The sequence below is a fragment of the Neodiprion fabricii genome, chromosome 5 (genome assembly GCF_021155785.1).
Source record: "Neodiprion fabricii isolate iyNeoFabr1 chromosome 5, iyNeoFabr1.1, whole genome shotgun sequence".
In the NCBI taxonomy this organism is placed as follows: domain Eukaryota; kingdom Metazoa; phylum Arthropoda; class Insecta; order Hymenoptera; family Diprionidae; genus Neodiprion; species Neodiprion fabricii.
The window spans coordinates 11,070,580-11,091,479 of NC_060243.1; the positions used below are offsets into that span (position 1 = coordinate 11,070,580).

The following is a 20,900-nucleotide window of genomic DNA, read 5'->3' on the forward strand; positions in this document are numbered from 1 at the left end:
TGTGCAGGCCTGACGACTCATTGCCGAGGTCAAGTTCAGCGGTAATTCAAGGATTGGTTCAAGAGCCCCATAAAAAAATGTTTCATGTGTCTCGCCACAGTTATCCCGTTTCTTTCTTCCAAGAGCTTGGTACACAACTTTTCAACTAACGAAATCTAGTGTTGTGAAGTCAAAGTGTTTAGTCCTACATTATTATTTATGTTACATTCGCTTTGTCAAGCCTCGTGGTATGAGAAATTTGTCAAACAAACTACTCGTTACTCATTTTCATAAAGTGTTGAGCTGCTGAATGGGGAAACCATAGGTCGCACACATTTGCGCATTTGTTACTGCTTGTCTGTACATTTGCTGTACTCATCTCGGATTCGAAGTAACTTGTTCAATAATCGGCAATTGACTAAATTACGTGCTTCAGAACAATGTGGAACATATTGGGTGAACCTCTATTTATCCTCCATTACGATCTTTAATATATACTACGTTTTCTTGTTTCTTCAAGTTATTCGCAACAAACCGAAATCTTGAGTCTCATTGCTGGTACCTAAAAGTGTTGACCAAGAAAGTAATCTCTTTAGTGTGGAAATATGTATATTCAGGAAATTGGAATATTTTCTTCATGTGTCATACAAAATCCATCAATAAAACCATTAAACATGCGTGGGACGGAGATTTGTGCATAGTTGAAAAATTTTGTTCATACCAAGTAATTCTTTCGCTGAGTATAGATTAGAAAAAACGAATCACGGGTTCGGAATATTTTGGTATTGAATCTTTTTGAGAGGTCCGATGGAATCCAGCTGATAAAAATTGGTTAACCTGGTGAAGAAAATTCTTATGATTCTTCACGAAAAACTTTACGATTTTTAGAGAACTCGGAAGACGATCGTAGTTTCTAAATAGACTTTGTCGTAGAATTTTGTGGTTTTCCACAGCCAGTTGTAGAATGGCCTACCTTTTCACGATCGTTGTACGGACGTTAATTGTTGAAATCGATATAATTTTTTTGTAAAATATCGTAGAATTCCTTGCTTAGGGAAACAAGTCATGTTTTGATTTTTTCACATTCCCCTACTTCTAATAAGACAAGGTCAATTGTAAGTTATATGGCGTATTGTTTAAACTCATCGGGATCATATTCAAAAAGCGTAAAAAGTCTTTGATCGCAGACCCCCTTTCTGCGTAGAACTTAATCTGTTTTTGGTAAGTTTTCTTTGTCAAAGAGATGCTATATATAGCAGTAGTTCACAAACAGTATTTAATACCGTCTCGTAGATATTCGTAATCACATTATAAAGTATCCTATCAAGAATTGGTTTTTTTTTTAGGAATTTCTGCGAAAAACAATTTTTTGGTTTCCAAGTTGTAAATTTCATCAACACTCATGAGAAGTCCCAGATTTTTACAATTATCTACGCAAGACTCTAAGTGTTCTTATTCAATTTGAGATTTTCTTACTCATATGTACAATTCTACAAGTGTTCGCGAAATCATACATATTGTTACTACCAGTAGATATTTTTGGTCTTGTAGCAGAAAATTTATGGTCGTCATAATGTTGCGTAGACCTTCGTATTTTATCAAAAAAATTCACTTAGTTTTATACAGTTTTGGAATGGTTATTCATTTTCTATTCTGAAAAGAGTTGTAGACACAAATATCTTTTCATAATATTTCATCGTTTTCTGTGAAAAAGCTACGTGAAAACAATCATCTTCAAAGATTTCAAATTTTTACGTGTTTTCGTAGAATGTCGTAGAAATTATTTTCACCATGCTAGAAGAGGTGATAAAATAAAATTAACTGTCAAGCAGTGGATTATAGCAATTTGTCCATATTTCTTAGGCTGTGAGTACTGGTTAAGCTTGTAACCTCTTAGCAAAGGCGGCAGTGGCCGCTGGCAACAGAATAGTGATTATGACTACCTAAACACGTGCAACGATGCCTGTGCATTACGTGGTGACATATCAACCGCGTGTAAGGCGTTATACTGCAAATGGTACAGTTTAGTATAACGAATTGTCCGATGACTATTAAGACAAGAGATACGAGCATCTGTGTCTGTGGAATCTCATAATGAAGAGATATTTTCTACTAGACTAGAGGTCTCAGTTCTGCGCAGAAACGGGGAAAACGGAAAGGTGCAGAGGTCAACCGAGGCCATGCGGGGAAAGGTATAGCGGAACGTGTGGGTGCTACGTCAGTGCAACGCAGAGGTTAAGTAATCTCACCAGTCGACTTCGAGCAGGCCGTCTTCGGAAAAAAATTGACTATCCGCAAGTTGCGCATCAGGTTCAGAGATTGGAATTCTTCTTAACGGTTACCTTGTCGAGTTATTGCAGCAAAGACATTACTTCATATACCTTACGAGATGAGGAGGCACGGTAAGGGTGTAGGAGTAGCACAGAGAGAACCGACAAGCCTCGACCAATAGACGCAACCTCGTAATCACCGTGCTATTAAATCAGTGTTTTTTTCTCTGGTAATATAGCTTAAATCATTTACTCCTTTGAGTTGGTGAGTTTCGCGTTCATTACGAGATCTTCGTTGACGATTCTCGTCGAAGCAGCTTCATGCGAATGTGCCCGTTGAACTGTGCACGCGCATGACCGGTCGACTCTAAAGGTAACTTTCACATCAAGGCCATGGTATGATTTCATCAGTTTTACACGTACATTGCCAATATCGCCTTCAGGCAGGTACAAGTTACACCTACTCATACATGTACGTACAAGCTTACGAGATACATTTTGCACACTAGTCAACCAGCGCCAAGCAGATCATCCATCCGACGGAAAAAGCTATTACCTTATACACGTTATGTAACATATTCCGACAATGAACTGGGAGGCTACCAGCCTGGTTAGCTCTGCTGAAGAACTCGTCTCGTGTTTATTTTTAGCGTAGTGCGCACCGGCTAATTTCGATTAGTCTTGGTTAGGATCGATAATCAATGATAACACATTCTGGCACTATATGTAAGTGCTTTTACTCGGAATACGTTATGAATTCGTGACTAATGGGACGTTTTTCTATTGGATAAACCGATAGGATGTAGTTATTCATCAAAAAGCTGTGATATTAAATGACGAGTGGGTAATTAATGGCGGGTTTATCGCAGGAATCAATTTTATCACTCTGAAGAAACATTTTGTGTAGTAGAAATGAAAACTGTAAGCTGCTTGTAGTTGAGTACTCGATATGCCACAATCTCCCATGCGACATTTTACGTAATTTATTACTCGCCCAGATTCGGCGTAGGTGAATCTACTTCCTTAATCAAACGCAGATGTTTTCGGTGTTAATCGTGAGCTCAGATTAACGACCGTCACTATTTCAAATAGCTCTAATCAGCTAGTTAACACTCTTTAGTAACACAGCGCCGTCAGATTCATTTTGGCACATCTAATGTCCATTTTTTGTGCACCATCATTATGACGCGTCTTTGTATTCTACAGCTTGAGTCTCCTTAGCCTTGAGTGTATTAGGCCTCAGACGTTATGGTTACATGCTCTTGGCACCTCAAGGCAAAGATACTCATTAGAGTTTTTCCGGCTGAGATCGTGTATGTCCAGTCACGAATCCTTATGCCAAATTGGTTTCATCAGACTATCCTAGTCGTACGGTCTTCACCTGTTGTACCTCGCAACAGAGTCGAACAAGAATGATAATCTTGTTTAACTATACTTCTAAAGTGCCGTTTCAGGCGATTCCACACACTTTTGACAAAGAGAAAAGATTCTACTTTTTAGCCTAGTTAATCTTTGCTGCCAATGATGACCCGTTAGCAATTGTCAGTATTGTTGCCAGGACTGTCACTATTGAATCCAAAAAAAAGATCAAATTTTTTACAATCCGAAGGCTTCTGAGAAATATTGATATCGTAAAAAAACTCATTGTTCATTTCTCGGACCAGAATACGATCAGCCAAGTAATCAATGTCCTTATACGTACCGGGACAACTACTAAACTCATGTACTACTATGCGTGACTACTTCAGCACGACAAAACCGGTCAATCCTCAACGATGTTTTCAGAAATGTATAATTTAGCACATTCGCCACAATCCTTAGACTTGAACTAACTTTACGTGCTAGTACATATCGTAATCAAGTTGTACCCAATTTTATAATGCGTAGGTATTTTGCTGCGAACTTCTTATGTGACTCGGGTGTCATTCGTCGAGGCAGATTTCTTGGTACAAATAATTTCATTGGAAACTGTCCGCGTGTCCAGCATGGAATGCTGATTCTCTTGTTCGCATGCGCGTGGGCAGCGTATGAAATAAAATGTAAAACTAGTGGTACTTGCAAAGCGTGGCAACGGAACTGGTACGATGACATAAGGTGAATTCAAAAAAAAAAAAAAAAGCGTAGAAAACTAAGAATTGCACATCTGTGAAAACCGGTACCTGATATTAGTGATCTAAGTTGATTTACTTACAAAGTTGTTGCCTGAGAGTCCCTGCTTTGGACACTCTAATCTCCAGTAATTATCGTGGAGCGTTGCTAGAAAGACACGGAATAATAGAATAGGGTGAGGAACATTCAGGACCCTAAGCTTTAGCTGGTAACGAGAATTTGCACCAGCACACACGCGGCGGTACATCTGACGCGTTGACTCATTCAACGGCTTTCCCGGACAACGTAACCTCCCCTCGGAGCATCAGATGATGAATGCCTTCTCCGTATAGGGTAACGTGCATGACAGGCGGACCTTTCTTCCATTTTTCAACTCCGCATGTACTTCTCTTCTGTCTTTGTGTAATCGGTTGAGTGCAATCTATTTCAGAGCCTTGTTGATTTTGATTATAATTACGTGGTATTATTCGAGCACTACGAAGCTACGTGCTAGAAATAATTTGTTTCCGTCTACAATATGAAGCCAAAATAAATATCATTCGCATAACGTGTGTGTTTTTATGATTACAGCTCCTGTAAGTGAACACGATACGACGCATATTGCGGAATATGGAGCAGGTGAGTTCTTAAGGCTGTCCTTTAGATTATTTGATCTTGTTGAAGTTTTGACTAATTTAAATAAATGGACGTTCAAACAGTGTAATTGATCGACGACGTGTCAATTGATTATTGCATTGTTTTTTCTAAATGTAGAATCTGGGTGCTACTACAACTTCCAACGCTATCAAGAAGGCGATAGAATAGTAACGAATGAACCATGCTTAAACTGTACTTGCCACAACCGAATGCTGATGTGCTACCTCAGGGTGTGCCCATTTACAAAAGCTATCGGCCAAAACTGCACAGTCGAAAAACGACCGGATCAATGCTGTCCGATCATCACTTGCCCAGAAGTCCCTGTACAACTTCTGACCTCTACGTCAAATTCACCAGCGATTATCGGCTCGACCGAAATTGGTGCACACGACAACTACGGCTGCCGAGTTGACGAGAGATTCTATGCTGATGGTGCTCAGCTACCAGTAGACCCGAGAAATCCTTGCGAACTTTGCTACTGCATCAGAAACAGAACGACTTGTGTTATGCAAGAATGTACCCTGCGTGTCGCAGGCTGCAACCCAGTCTATTTGCCCGGAGTGTGCTGTCCAGTCAAATATAATTGTGGTGTGTTGAAGTTTCTGTAATTTATATCTCACTTTCCGTTGGATTTTGTACACACGTATTAAAATTTTGTGCATCATAATTTCAGATTATGACGAAGAACAAACGACTACCCTTAGTCCTACCACTCCTGGACTTATCATGACTACAACAGTTGCTCCAGGGCAGAGCACCCCTATGTGTTACCGCGACGGAAATACATACAATGACGGAGAACTCATCGACTCGGGACGAGCATGCCAACACTGCTACTGCTTCCGCGGTGACATTGTTTGCGCAGTTCAAGATTGCAAGATACCAATGAAAATTCACGGCAAGCACTGCACACCTCAACCTGCTCCAGAGGGCAAATGTTGTCCCACCACCTATCAATGTGGTGAGTAATAAGTTTATACTGTTTGATGTCAGAAATTTGTTCCAATCCCGTATTTATCAAATTATTTTTTCTCTTTGTAGATGGTGAAAGTAGTCCAACAGAAGTTGAGGAGGAGCCACAGTTGGGCGTGGGACTTTCAATCCCCGACCATCCCTATAAAGAGAAAGCTACTGAATCACCTATTCCGGGATTAGGATATGTGGATGAAGATAACAACCAACCACAGCAGATGGTGGACGTCTTTCCTGGCGCTGACAATACCATTCCTGAACAAGCTGGAGAAAATGAGGCTGTGACTGAAGGTCCCATTCAACAAGAAACCGTGAAAGCAGACGGCATCTTACCACACACCGTGAAACCATTCGAGGAAATTCCCACAGAGCTACCAGGTGGTGCAAAGGATGAGACGAAACCTGCAGAGATTCCGATCGGAACCAGTGTAGTCGAATCTGAAAGTACACCGATAAACTCAGCAGAAGATCTGCATCCAACTGACGTCGCTTTACCGGAATTGCCTGCAGTGATCGGTGAGAAACAGCCAGTGACTACTGTAGATGAAGAAAAAGAAGCGCCTCATGGTTCGATTAAACATGATGATGAAGTTAAACCTACAGTGACTGCCGATGAAAAACAAACCGAAGTGAACGTTGATGAAGGCAAACCAATAAGCCCAATAGAATCTACAGACAAAACAGTTTCCGAAGATGCAATAAAGACAACTGAAGATCAATCGACTGACGGAATCGTTTCTGAAGATGAAATCAAGACCACGGATGAATTACCAACGAAAGAAACCATACTCGAAAGACCGACACCTACTGAAATAATGAATAATGTACAGGAAGCAAATGAAGGGTCTACAGATGAGCAGATCTTAAAAGAACCAACACAATCTGGAATCGAGCAAGAAACGGTAGAGGGCGTGACAAGCGAAGAACAAATGCCGTCCAAAATACCAGCTATCAGTGAACCACAAGAACCAGTCAATCCTCTACCTGAAAATGATGAGATAGCGGTTGAAGAATCGACAGCTCTGCCAACCCAGGGAGTAAAATCTGATGAAGACGTCACAAAGGAGCCTGCAGTAACAGAATTGATGCCAACGGAGAGCGCCAAAACTGAAGACAGCAGCATCGTCATCTTCCCCAGTGAAGTTGAACTTACAAAACCCAAACCTTCAGAAGAATCGATTTTCCCTGAGACCTCTACTTTAAAACCGACCGAATCAGAAGTACCCGAGCAACCAATCAAGGAAACAGCTACGCCAGTTACTTCTGTTGAAGAGATCAGCGTACTTCCCGAAAGCCATGAGAACGAACCAGTGGAGACACCGGTTTCTCCAACTGTGTTACCTACGGTAGTATCAGCTGACGAAGACAAATCCACAGAAGAATCAGGATCGATCGAAGGGCATACAATCGACCACAGTGATATGGCCAAAGAACCAACTGCAGGCGCAGTTCCAACCAGTGAAGTTCCAACCGGCGAAGCTCCAACCAGTGAAATTCAAACAGGTGTAATTCCAACAGGCAAATTACCAACTGGTGAAGTTCCTACTAGCGAAATTACGATAGGTCAAGTCCCAGTTAGCGAAGTCACGATAGGCGAAGTTTCTAGTCCGGATGGGGTAACATCGGAAGTTCCCAGTCAAGCTGAAATTTCAGAAACACAGACCGGAGGACCAGTGATTGATACAGAGCATACAATCGAGCCGATAGTTACAGACGAAAAACAACCTGAAGGTCCAATTGCTGTCGAAAATCCTAGTGAACCAGCGGCTCACGACCATGAAGACTCTGTTGATATCCCTGAACAAGGACCAACAGGCATTCCAATTTCTGACCGGGTTCCAGTTGTCAAGGCTGAGGATGAAAGTGTCGTTCATGAACTGCATGCCACCGAAGTATCTGACAAAATTCAACATACTCATGTTCCCGACAGTTTGATAACTGACAAGCAGGATGAAATTCCTGCAACGTATATCCCACCAATTGGACCGACGACTGAATCCGAAATCACTCCAGGACAGGAGGAGGTTACTACTGGAGTAGTAGAGGAGATTGTTTCACACGAGGATCAAGCTCCACACATTTCTAAGGATACTGTCACTCCTGCTTCATCCGAAGAGGAACACGAACCGACCCCCCAGGAAGAGCTTGAACATGAAAAATCTACAGTAATCGGTCAGTTGCCAACTGAAGCTACTCAGACAGAAATACTACCTGTGGAAAACGTTATTGATGAACAAGAAAACGGTAGTAAGCAAATCTTCGACGAGCCTACTGAAAGCGATGTCAAGGCCTCAGAATCTCCCGAAGTGTCAACAGAAGTTCAAGAAGTAGAACTGGAAGGTTTTGTGAATACCAAGCCGACTGAATCCCCAGTGACAACGGACAGCGAACAAAACCATGTACCTGTGGAGGATGAAAATTTCCCAACTGAGACCACAGCTGAAATTGAGAAAAAACCATTAGAACCTACGGCAAGTATAGGTGAGATTGCTGAAGAAGATCAACAAACGCAAGAACCAGTAGCAAATGGCGAGTACCCAGCCGAAAATGTGGCTGAAGGAAAACCACTGATGGTTCCTACTCATGGTGAGAAGACACCTGAACTTTCTTTACCCGTAGAAAACCCCACAGGGGCTTCAGGAGATGAACAAAAGCCTGTCACGGATTCGGCTGTAGAAGAAAAACCAATTAAATCTTCTGAAAATGAAAGCGAATCAACTGAAGTTTCTATTGCTGAAAAAGAACTGTCAAACACACCTGTTCCTGCAGAAGAATCTTTAACTACTTTGATACCAGAAAAAAGACCAAACGAACCTGTTATAGCTGATGAAAAACAAACTGCAACTGCCATTCCCCAAGAACAGCTAACTGAAAGCTCTATTTCAAGCGAAAATCCTGTTGAAGGTGGTGTCACTGCTGAAGACAAACCGACTGAAGTTTCGATTTCCCAAGAACAAGAAACCGGAACTCCCATCAGTCCTGAAGCGCCTAGCGAAGTGAATACCGCTGCTGAAGGAAAGCCAAATGATGTACGTATTACCGAAGAGAAGCCAACAGAAGGTTCAATCATTCAAGAAGAACTCACGACAATCTCAAGCATCGATCAAAAACCATCTCAAGAATCTGTTGTGGAACAGGAGCTGACAGAGGCTTCCATTTCTGAAGGACTGTCAACTCAAGCTTCTTTCGATGCAGAAAATCCAGTTGAGCCTTCCGGTACAGAGGAAAAATTAATTGACATTCCTGCCTCCGAGGAAACTCCAACGAAAACCCCTATCGTTAATGACGAATCAAATGTGACACCTATTTCCGATGAAAAACCAACAGAGACGTCTATTACTGGAGAAATTTTAACACAAACGTCTGTTGCGGAAGACGAGCCGTTGAATGCTGATAAAAAACCAAACGAAGCTTCAATCACGGAGAATACCCTAACTGACATCTCAAAATCTCAACAAGAACCTACAGAGACTTCTATTTCCGGTCAGGAATCAACAGTTACATCGGGTATCAATGAGAAGCCTACTGAGATTTCATTTGTTGAGCAAAAAGTAACGGATGTGTCTAATTCCGACGGACAGTCAACGGAACCTTCTATTATAGAAAATGAACCGACTATGGTTTCTATTGATGGAAAAAAACCGATCGAGGTCCCTGGCGTAGGAGAAGAACCAAATGGTGTTATCATCGTCGAAGAAAATCCAACCGAAAGTTCAACCATACATGAGAAAGAAACCAGCATCCCTGTTGATGAAGAATCAACAGAGAGTCCTGTGACAGAACAGAAGATATTCCAAGCCTCTGCTACACAGGCAACACCGACGGAGTCTTCTGTCCAGGAAGAGAAAATACCTAATGTACCTGCTGGCATTGAAATTTCCACGGAAGGATCTTTAACTGAAACAAAAACACCTGTGGTCGTTGTTGGTGGAGAAAAAGTAACAGAATCTTCGACAGAGGAGGAACAAGATGCCACAGCCTCTGCAACAGAAAAAAACCCGACAGGAGTTCCAGAAACAGAGCAGAGAGTAACCGATAATTCCATCATTGAAGAGAACCCAACAGAAACTCCTATTGCAGAACACGAAACAACCAGTGGCTCTATAGAGGAAGGCGAACCAAGTGGTACGCCCATTGCCGAAGTAGAATCGGAAGCTGGTTCTATCATCGCTGTTAGCCAGGCTGAGCTTACCACAACGAAAACTGCTGAAACTACTTCAACAGACCACGAACCAGCTAACCCATCCGTTGCCACAGAAGGTCCAGTCGATACTTCTTTCATCGACCAAAAACCAATCGAGTCATCGACCCCTACAACTGAACGAACTGAAACTGTCATACCTGAAGAAGAACCCTCGAAGAGTTCGGACGGTGAAAATCTGCACACAGAATCTTCAGTTGGTGCAGAAAAGGACGCATTCGAAACCGAAAATAAACCAACTCATGCAACGAATGTCGAAGAAGAGCAAACAAATATTCCAGTTTCAGAAGAGGTCGTGACCGATAAAAATATCATCGAAGTAGAGTCTACCGGTGCGACAGCGACCGAACAGAAACCAACTGGTACTTCGTTGACGGAAAAAATACCCACAGAGATTTCAGTTACAGACGAAACAATAAGTGATCTACCTGTCACCGAGACAAAGCCTAGTGATGCTTCTGTAGCCGAAGAAAAGCAAACTAATACACCAGTTTCTAACATAACAGAAACTGAACCTGCCGAAGGAGGGCCAGCTACGACATCTGAAAGTGAAGGAAATTTAGGTGTACCTTCAGTCATTGCAGAGAATCCTACCCCAGTTCCTGTTGGTGAGGAAAAACTAACAGAACCCTCAATTGCAGCAGAAAAGCCAACTGAAGGTACAGCTGCTACAGTAGAAGTAAAAGAATCTTCAATTGTCGAAGAAAAACCAATAGAATCGATTGAAATCGCAGGAGAACCAAACGTACCATCTATACTAGAAGAAAAACCTACTGAAATTTCTATTGCTGATGAGAAGTCAACTGAATCTTCGGTATCCGAAGACACGCTTTCAGAAATACCTCAAATTGTTGAGACCGGTCCTCAGTCTTCAGTACCCGAAGAGCAGCCTACCGAGGTTTCTACCAGTGATGACGAAAAAATTCTGCTCGGTGAAGTTGAACCAACCATGATCGCTAAACCTGAAGAAGGATCTATAGAAGCTTCTGCTCCTAAAGAAAACCCAGTAGCACATTCTGACACTCACATAGCTGAAGGCGAGATTACTGAAGTTCCAGAATCACAAGAAAATCCAACAGAACCGTCTGGTATTGAAACCGTTGAAGGAGAATCAGCTAAACCGTCCATTGTTGAGGAGAAACCAGTCAATCCTATTACTTCCGAAGAAACACCCTCAGGAGAATCTCCATCTGACGAAAAACCGACCGAAATTTTCATCATCCCAGAAGAACCAAAAAAGACGGTAGAAGAGGAAAAACTTCCAATTGAACCATCTGTCGGATTACAACAGCCAATTGAACCATCTGTCGAAGAACAACAGCCAATTGGGCCATCTGTCGGAGAACAACAACCGATTGAACTCTCTGTCGAAGAACAAGAGCCAACTAAGTCATCTGTCGGAGAGCAACAGCCAATTGGACCATCTGTCGGAGAAGAACAGCCAATTGAACCATCTGTCGGAGAACAACAACCGATTGAACCATCTGTCGGAGAACAACAGCCAATTAAACCATCTGTCGAAGAACAACAGCCAATTGAACCATCTGTCGAAGAAAAGCAGCCAATTGGACCATCTGTCGAAGAACAACAGCCAATTAAACCATTTGTGGAAGAACAGGAGCTAATTGAAGCTACTCCTGAAGAACAACAGCCAAGTGAACCAAGTAAACCAGTACCTTCTGAGATCCCAAGTCAACTGGATAAAGATCAAACTGCCACCGAGAAACGACCGGAAGTGTTCAGTGATAATGTACCCTCGAGCATTCCCGGGGAAGGCAATTGTCTTGTAGATGGACAATCTTTTGCCAATAATTCGCGTATTCCACCAGCAAATCTATGTCAAACGCAATGCCTTTGCATTAGCAGTATAGTTCATTGTGATCTTGTCGAATGCTCACCACCACCAAGCCACTTGTCCAACTGTATGCCCATTCACACCAACACGGACTCTTGCTGCCCAATTTACTCCTGTGATTCTACGCCGACTGTTAATTTGGAATCAGATAGTCAAATGGCAGATAATCACACTCCTGGATATGAAGAAATCCATGTTCCATCTACATATGATTACTCTAAAGAATCAAGCACGCCTATTATTGAATATCCAGCTGAGCCATCAGATAAAGTAACACCAGACTCCGAAGAGCATCCAACTGTAGCAGTTGATGAAGGCACTACGCCAAGCGTTGAATCAATTGCTGACCTTGATCAAAAGATTGTTGAACCCATCGAACAGGAAATTCCTGAACCAACCGTACCTGTACAAGAACCATCTGGAGCTTCTGAAACAAATGGAATTCCCGAACAGCCTGTTACTGATCGAACGGAACAAAATCCCAAGCCAGAAGTAGTTGATCAACAAACTGAAGAAGCAATAATGCCGACAGAAGAGCAAAAACCAATTAGTGAAGAAAAACAGAAGCCAGAATCACCTATCGAACCTTCTGAAATCCCTGTTAAAGCAGTTATAACAAGTAACGAACCAAACATAATTCCTGCTACAACTGTAGATGAAACCACTTCTGCTCAGCAGCCCGAGGGTACGCCTACATCCAATAAAGAAACAAGTACAGTTACTGATACAAATGTAACTCTCATACCATTAAGTGAAGAAAGCCCAGAAGTAATTCCAACCAGCGAGGAACACCCTGTTGAAACAGGCACCTCAGGCGAAGAACAAACAACCGATGTTACCAAGCAGTATAAGCCTGCTGTAGAGATTGAAACGGCGACTGATCAACAAGCAGTCCCTGCTAGTGAAGATGTTGGACCCGAAGAACATCATGAAGCTTCTGAAAAACCAATAGATAACGAAACTGTAGTACCTGTCGGGGTATTACAAGAAGGAGAGCAGGTTGATGACATTTCACAGCCTACCGAAAAGGAACCCGCTGAACCAGTAGCTCCCGTCGATGAAAGTACAGGTGGATCTGAAGAGCACTTTGAAAACACAGAACATCCAGAAGTATCCGTAACAGACGATAACGAGCAGACATCCGGATTCACTGATTCTATAGGAACTAGTCCTGTGCTCCCAACCGATCAGTCAATCGTAGAAAGTACAGATGAACTCACTACACCAATTGGTCAACACCCAGAAAAACATGTACCTCAGCCTCAATCTGAATCAGACGGCCAAATAACCGAGCCCAGCAAGCAGACCGATGAGTCGTCTTCTCCAAAAGACCAATCAAACTTACAACAGCAGCCTGAAAAGGGTGAACAAGAAGTTCCTGTTGACAGCTCAACAATCGGAAGTTATCCAGAGCTTGAAGCGCCCGTTTCTACTGGGAGCTCAGAAGATCAGTCTCCTTCAGTTCCGGTACCTACAGATGGAATTAATTTATCCAATAACGCTGAGTCGTCTAAACCAACTCCTGCTGGACAAGTCGAGGATGAAATAGAAGGTTCTACAGTAATTCCGGTAAAACACATTGACAGTGAACTTCCTATTCTTAGTTCGAATTCTGAAGTCACTACAGGTGAAATCTTGCCAACTAAAACGAGCGAGCAAGGTGAAGCGCAGACTCCCGTATCTGGTCTACAACCGCAGGAAGCTGCTGCTCCGACAACACAACCGACCGCTGAGCAAGAATTAACGGTTAGCTCTGAAACAACTACCTCGACGGCAGAAAAGCATGACCAAGTTATAGTTGAAACAGAGCCATCGATCATGTCATCTTTACCGGATACCACGAAGACAACTGAACCTAACGAGAACACTGGTGAACAGGCAACCGAGGTTAACACGCACGAAGCTGAACCAATTTCACATGAAACATCAGCGACACCGGTAATCGAAAGTGGTCAGTCAGTGGATACTGTGCCAGAATTATACGATGCAAGTGAGCCTACTGCTTCAACTGAAAGTACTGAAGGCCAAGTAACTGAAGTAAAAGAAACCACTGAAACTGGTAATCCAGAAGTTGCTGAATCATCTGAACCAACAGCGAATACGGAGAATGAGCCTACTGGTGTGGAAGAACAAACAACTCGACCAATTTCATCCGAAGAGGACATTAAAACAACTGTACCTGAAGAAAGCGTTACTTCCGAGCAAGGTGAATCATCCGAACCACCAGTTAGTGCTGACGGTGAGCGTATCAGTGTAGAAATACCAGCAATTGGACCGGCTATATCCAAAGAAGGTACGAAGCCAACTATTTCCGAGATAACCGATGAAGACCACAAAACACCTACTCTGGAGCTCACGACTGAACCGGCGTCACCTGAGACTGCTGAAACATTCGCGCCAACTGTGAACCAAGAAGACGAGACTGTAGCAGCAGAACATTCCACAACTAGTCCAGTATTGATTGAAAATACCGAGAAGCCGACATCTACTGTGAACATAGAAGGGCAAACTATTTCTGATGTTGAGAAACCCACTGGACCTGTTTTGTTGCAACCCGCCAAATCTTCTGAAGCAGCTGAAAATACTGAGGTTGAACCTGATGTAGAAAAGAAACCAATATCTGAGATAGCATTACCAGACCAAGATGTGACGACAGGTGAACCCGAGGTTGGTCCTGTTAGTACAGTATCATCTGTGAGTGAAGAAAGTGAAACTGTTACAGTTAAACAACCGAGTTTGGCAGAAATTCCACAATCTGGCGCTGAGGCGCCTCCGTCGACTACTAGCAGTGAGGTTCAGACGCTTCCAATGGAAGATTCCGAATCTGTTTCACCCGATCAAGGCGTAACAGCTGTATCAGGTGCAAGTCAAGAAGAAGAAACTACCCCAGCACAGCTGCCAGCAGTTGAAACATCGTCATCTGGTACTAAAAGTCCAATTCCTGTGGAAAACGCTGAAGAGCAAATGATTCCAGTTCAAGAACTTGAGTCCAAGCCTGATTCACCTGACTACTCCGAAGAACCCATTGCTACATTACAACCAGAAATCGTTCCAGCATCACAAGAAGATACGGAGGAACTCGCACCGACCGAAGGCATAGAGAAAGAAATTATCCCGACTGACCAGACAGCCTCAGAACCTACTTCACCTAGCGAAGGTGAGATACCTGTGCCAACTGTTGGCGAGGAAGCTGTGAGCATTACAGTCGAAGGTGAAGCAACAAGTGTACCTTTATCTGACGATCAAATCAAACTGGCTGTCACAAGTGCAACTCTTGATGACCATGGTATATCGGTTGAAGCAGCCAACACTGCATCTGTGGAGAGCGAGGAATCTTCTACCCCAACAACAAACGAAAATGGTGAACTTGCTCCGGAAGCTGGTCCAACGGCTAGACCTGTGATTCCCGAAGAGAACCCTGAAACACCAACGTCAACACGAACTGAAGTAAAAACTCCTGAGACAATCTCCACCGATCACGCTGAAACACCTGCTTCAACTCCGAGTGAAGATGAAAAAGTAATTGCTACTGAATTACCTCAGCCAGGTTCAATCTCCACCGATCACGCTGAAACATCTGCTTCAACTCCGAGTGAAGATGAAAAAGTAATTGCTACTGAATTACCTCAGCCAGGTTCAAGCCATAGCCAGGAAGTGCCAACTACAGTCGCACATGACGAAACCAGACCACAGTTGCCAACAGTAGGGACACCTGAACAAACAGTTACAACTGAAACGCCCACTGCCGGACTTTTTGCAACCGATCATATCAAAACACCTGAGTCTGTTTCAAGTGAAGAAGGTGAAAATGTTAATGCGGAGGAATCCACAACTGAGCTGAGTGATCAGGATAATGTCAAAACGTCAGCGCTAACAGAAAGTTCGGTTGACGGAAATACTCCGGTAGAAGAAGCAACACCTGGAGTCACTTCAATTGAATCTTTGGAAACGCCAAAACCAACTCAAAACAGCGAAGAGGAAACCGTGGCTGCTGGACATCCCACAGAGGAATCTGGACTGTTTGAAAACACTGAAATACCTATTCCTAACACGAGACCAGACCAGGAAACCGCTATGAACGAAGAGAAGATCATTGAACCGCCCAAATCCATAGAGCAAAGTACATCTAGCAATTTCACTCCAGAAGAACCAACTGTTTATCCAAAAGAAGAAGTATCAACTACTCAATCTATCATGGAAGAGGTTCCAACACAGACTACCATAAGTGAATCTGTGAAACCGGAGTTGGTAACAATTGACGAACAAGTAACACAGGAACAAATACCAGTTAACATTACGCCGATCGAAGGACAGCCAGAGCAAAAGCCAGTCACCCCTGAACTAGAAGAAGCAATTAAAACTTCTGAACCAACTCTTGAGCCTGCCACAGACCTCTCCAATGAACCTGCTTCAGAAAATCCATCGGTTGTCGAAGAAAGTCTAATTGAGGCAACAAAGCCAGCACTGGTTGAAGGGGAATCGATGGAAAGTACCGCTGAGAACACCGCAGAAGAGGGCGAGAAGCCAATCTCGACAGCATCTCCTATTCCAGAAGATCAAAAGCAAACTGAGAACGAGCAGACGAAGGTTCCACAGAAGGAACATGATACCGAACATCAAGTAACTGAGATATCTGCTCCGGCTGAACCTGTACCTCCCGTAACACCCGCGGAACCAACTAATGAAGATCAAGAACATGTTCAAACTCCAGACCAAACTCAAGAAGTCCCAGAAGAACCTGCAGTTGATAATGCGGAAGGACAGTTGACCATTGAATCAGAAGATACTCCTGTACCTTCAGTGCACGATTCGATTGAGGAGACGAAACCTGCGACGAAACCGGGTTACTTCGGACGTCCAATCACAAGTACTTTGGCTCCTCAAGGAAGCTTGGCTTATCCAGATCAAACGGTCCCCGTCGAGGACAACAACCACTTCCCAATAAACAACGGAACCTACTTGAATCCAGAATCTGACGACACCGGCGATAGCGATGACTACGAAGGAGATGATTTGGACATTTACGGACCGGGCACTTGCAGATATGGTGGCAAGGTCTACGTGTCTGCTCAACAGATACCGAGAGATGATCCTTGCGACTTCTGCTTCTGTTTCCGAAGCGATATTATCTGCCTTCAGCAAAGCTGCCCGCCACCAATTCCTGGCTGTCACGAGGAGCCCATCAACGGCTTCTGTTGCCCGAGGTACGAATGTCCGGTATCAATGGCAACCTCGCTTAATTTGACGACCACAACGACAACGACAACGACAACTCTGCCGCCTCACTTCTTGTCACACGCTTATAAAGGCGCTGCGAGAAGAAGTGGCTGCCAAATTCGCGGACAGGCATACCGAGTTGGAGAAACCATTCCATCTGCATCAGGCCCTTGCCTTCAGTGCACGTAAGTAACAAAATAGAATTAGTTCCCACAATAAGGAAGGGAATATTTGTCTGTAAAGTGACAATCGATATTTGAAAAACTTCGTTTACTTCACAGATGTGGCGGAGATGGTAATATGAAGTGCGAACCACGAGTCTGCAGTCCAGAACCTATGCTGAGGCAAATGATCGCTGCTGCAACAGCCAAGAGGAGAAGATGAGCTCTGAAGTTTTAAAAACAGTGTTGTAAAAAAGTGAATTAAGATTATTCTAACCATTGCGCGGAACACAGACAATAATGTGCCCGACAAATACGAACTGGGTAGCCAAACGTAAACCTTTTTATATTATATATCTATATACATATATACCAACATATGCATATACATATATACGCGGGTAACAGTATACATATATCGAAGGGAAAAAATAGCTAATCGTAATAGGCACATTTACGCTGACAAAATGTAAAGCAAAGTAAGAGAAAAAGGATGCAAGAAAAAAATCAAGATAAACGCCACAATTATAATAAGTAACTATACTGAATCGTAATGTTGCTATCGTGCTGTACGAAATATTTCATCGATGTCGATCAGAGCTGCGAAACAAACGAGACTTACGACTGTGCCTTCGTCAGTGCCAAAAAAAAAGGCGCTTTCGCTTAGCGACAACAACTTAGCCATATCACTGTCACCGACATCATCGAGATGAATCTAGGCGTATTATGATAATAAGAAGAGAGCGTAAAAATGAGATTATGAAAGGATGTAGTAATGAGAAAAAAGTGAAGATGGGTGAGGCAGAATAAAATGAGATAGTTAGAAATTATATAGCTGAGCCACGGTGGATAACAGCTACTCGAAAAAATCAATTAAGAGATTTTGGAAAATGAGCGCGCATGATTCGGGGTTTTGATGAACCTCTCGACCGAGGACATTCGCAATCGATGTTCAAATACACACCTCCAATTATCCGTAATTGCTATTATCAATCGTGGCTAAAAAGATTAAAATTAATAATAGTAAGGGGAACATTAAACTCTCATTCATTATATGATAAACGTACACACAACTTCAAAGCTCAAACAGCAGCTCGCTCGGAGGACCGAAAGTTCATTTGAGAATGCTTCTCCGGTGAGCTGACATCGTATAAAATACATTTATATGATTCTTATACAATATACTCTCAATAATAATTAATTAAAATTAATACAGCGTATATGAAATTCTTGTTTGTTCTCTAGCTTCAAAGTGCCGTAAAAATATAAAAATTTCTTTGTAATGTTCGTATTTTTATTAATTTTTCTGCAGTGTTAACCAAGTGAACGTCAATTTTTCTAACAATATTAAATTCAATTCACCTCACGTGAAGGAATTTTTTTTATTTTATTTTTCAAATTACCTCATCATTGTAGTTGAATACAGAATAATTGGTCAATATGCGATTTCATCACACTTTGAAGCTCCATCGAACAAAGAAATGTAGGTGATATACTATAATATACAAACAAAGGCCCGTGTCATCGTACGAGACTTAACAAATCTGATGTCTGTATTTATATTAGAAGTCGAAGATACAGTCTGGCCTTCCTCAAAAATCTTGAAGTCTGTTATACTCTTTGTATTTGACTAATATAAATGAAATATTATATTATATCACAGAATTCCGCCTAGCTGTGCGGTCCGGCTACGATCCGGGTCGTTCGATCGAGAGAAGCTTGCCATTTTTACTACCGTATACATTTTTTATACATGATATTATATATTATAGTTTGATTGTGAAGAATGGCTTCTAACCCTTGAACGTTCGGACTAGCAATCCCTGTGTATATTTCGCATAGCTAGACAACTTTCCTGCGTTTTGGAAATGACTAGGCGTTACGAGGCGGGGGTGTAATTCCCGAATAGGCATACGATTGATTGATCAGCGTTCGCCTCTATGCGTAAAAATCGGAATGCCTTCGTAATACGTGTTCCATACTCATGATTTTTTCTTAATCATTTATGAACGAATAGAAGAAAGAAAAAAGGATTACCCCCGACATCGAGTCATTCTCATAGCGCCACCTTTAGAGATTAGTCAAACTAAGGAATTTATCTTTATATATCCATTTATGCGATAGTAATAATATTAATTAAAATGAATTGATATTAGATATTACGATTACAATTATAACAATAATATAATGGTACGTACAGTATACATGTAATTATATAAAGGCAAAACAAAAAAAAAAAAATGTTGAAAGAAGAAAAAAAAACAGAAGAACCTTCATAAAATATATACCATTTGAATTATACAGCAATATAAACCATCGTGCAAATTAAATAATATGTATGAATACGCTATGAAATTTCGGCGACTGATTATCCCCAGTGCAACGGCGATTTGGAACGGACATTTTTATACTCAACGAAAACTAGCGTATAACGGTTCTAATTGAGTCCCTATCGGTTACTGCATGTTTATGCATGTGATAAGATTATTGCGGCATGGAGACGAAGACCGATTGAAAGAGCCTACGGTAGGTTTAGGGCGGCACGTGCTAGTATATAAAGTGTCCTTTTACATGAATAAATGATTTTATATGTCAAAAATATTAGCTGCAGTTCTTTCAGTGCTAACAAAAAAAAATGTGCGCAAACATCCTTCCAAATTCCATCTCATTTCAACCAATACCCAATGCCGTTTCCATTTGCGAATCCATAAATTTTGTATCGTGAATTGCTTCGTGTAGAACAATCACCGTTATTAAATGGAATAATTATTTAAGCCATGAAAACACACTCGGACTATTTATAACGAGTGCTTCGAATTCACACTTATTATTAACGTGTAAGTATGTAATATACGGAAACTCTAAACGTGTATCTCTATAAACACCAAAAACCATTAGATCTGATTTCTGGAAGTCAATGAGGTGGCTTCCATATCAACCATATCAACTCAACATAAAAAGACTGAGGCAAAAAATGTCACGTTGAATATGGTAATAGCACATGGACATTTTTATAGATATACACAGATATATGAGCAGTTCTATGTGACTACTCCACACTTATCCTTCGTGGTTAAAGAGGTTTAAAGTTGATCTTAGTGCTATCATAAAGTTCACTCAATGAATTCTTGAGGGGTTACATGGGATTGGAAATTTCAGAAAATCCAATTAAAAAAATTTTTTTTTATCTCGTAGAAATTAAGATTCAAAATTTCATTTCGAATCCTTCTTCCAAGTACAAGTAGTACTCACTTATTAACAGAAAATATTTGATTTTTTGATTTCAGATTAAGCTAGCATAAGTTATGTAGTCCATCACGAAAATACTGGGTCTCTGAAAACCAGTTCTGATCGGCTGAATTTTCAACATTTCTGGATGAAATTTTTGTGAAATAGCGTTCAAACATTGTTTTTTCATATGCCGTAACTTCAAATCAAATATTCTTTTATTATATTTTAAAACATTGGAGAAAATATGCTTTCTGGAACGCTCGAAACCC

General features: G+C 41.7%; 1 protein-coding gene across 3 annotated transcripts in view; it reads left to right on the forward strand.

Annotated features, from left to right (window-relative positions):
• LOC124184087 (mucin-17-like) overlaps positions 1 to 20,001 on the forward strand; it is a 38,621-nt gene extending 18,620 nt beyond the window's left edge. Inside the window, exons 3-9 of one of the 3 annotated variants that reach the window (XM_046573501.1) lie at positions 4,929 to 4,976; positions 5,112 to 5,582; positions 5,668 to 5,955; positions 6,036 to 13,290; positions 13,381 to 15,569; positions 15,657 to 17,424; positions 17,521 to 20,001. In XM_046573501.1, coding sequence (XP_046429457.1) covers positions 4,929 to 4,976; positions 5,112 to 5,582; positions 5,668 to 5,955; positions 6,036 to 13,290; positions 13,381 to 15,569; positions 15,657 to 17,424; positions 17,521 to 17,623 — 12,122 coding nt within the window. In that variant the 3' untranslated portion in view covers positions 17,624 to 20,001. Of the gene's footprint in view, positions 1 to 4,928; positions 4,977 to 5,111; positions 5,583 to 5,667; positions 5,956 to 6,035; positions 15,570 to 15,620; positions 17,425 to 17,520 lie in introns of all 3 variants that reach the window. The other 2 variants (XM_046573499.1, XM_046573500.1) reach the window with 2 other exon arrangements.
• The last annotated feature ends 899 nt before the right edge of the window (positions 20,002 to 20,900 follow it).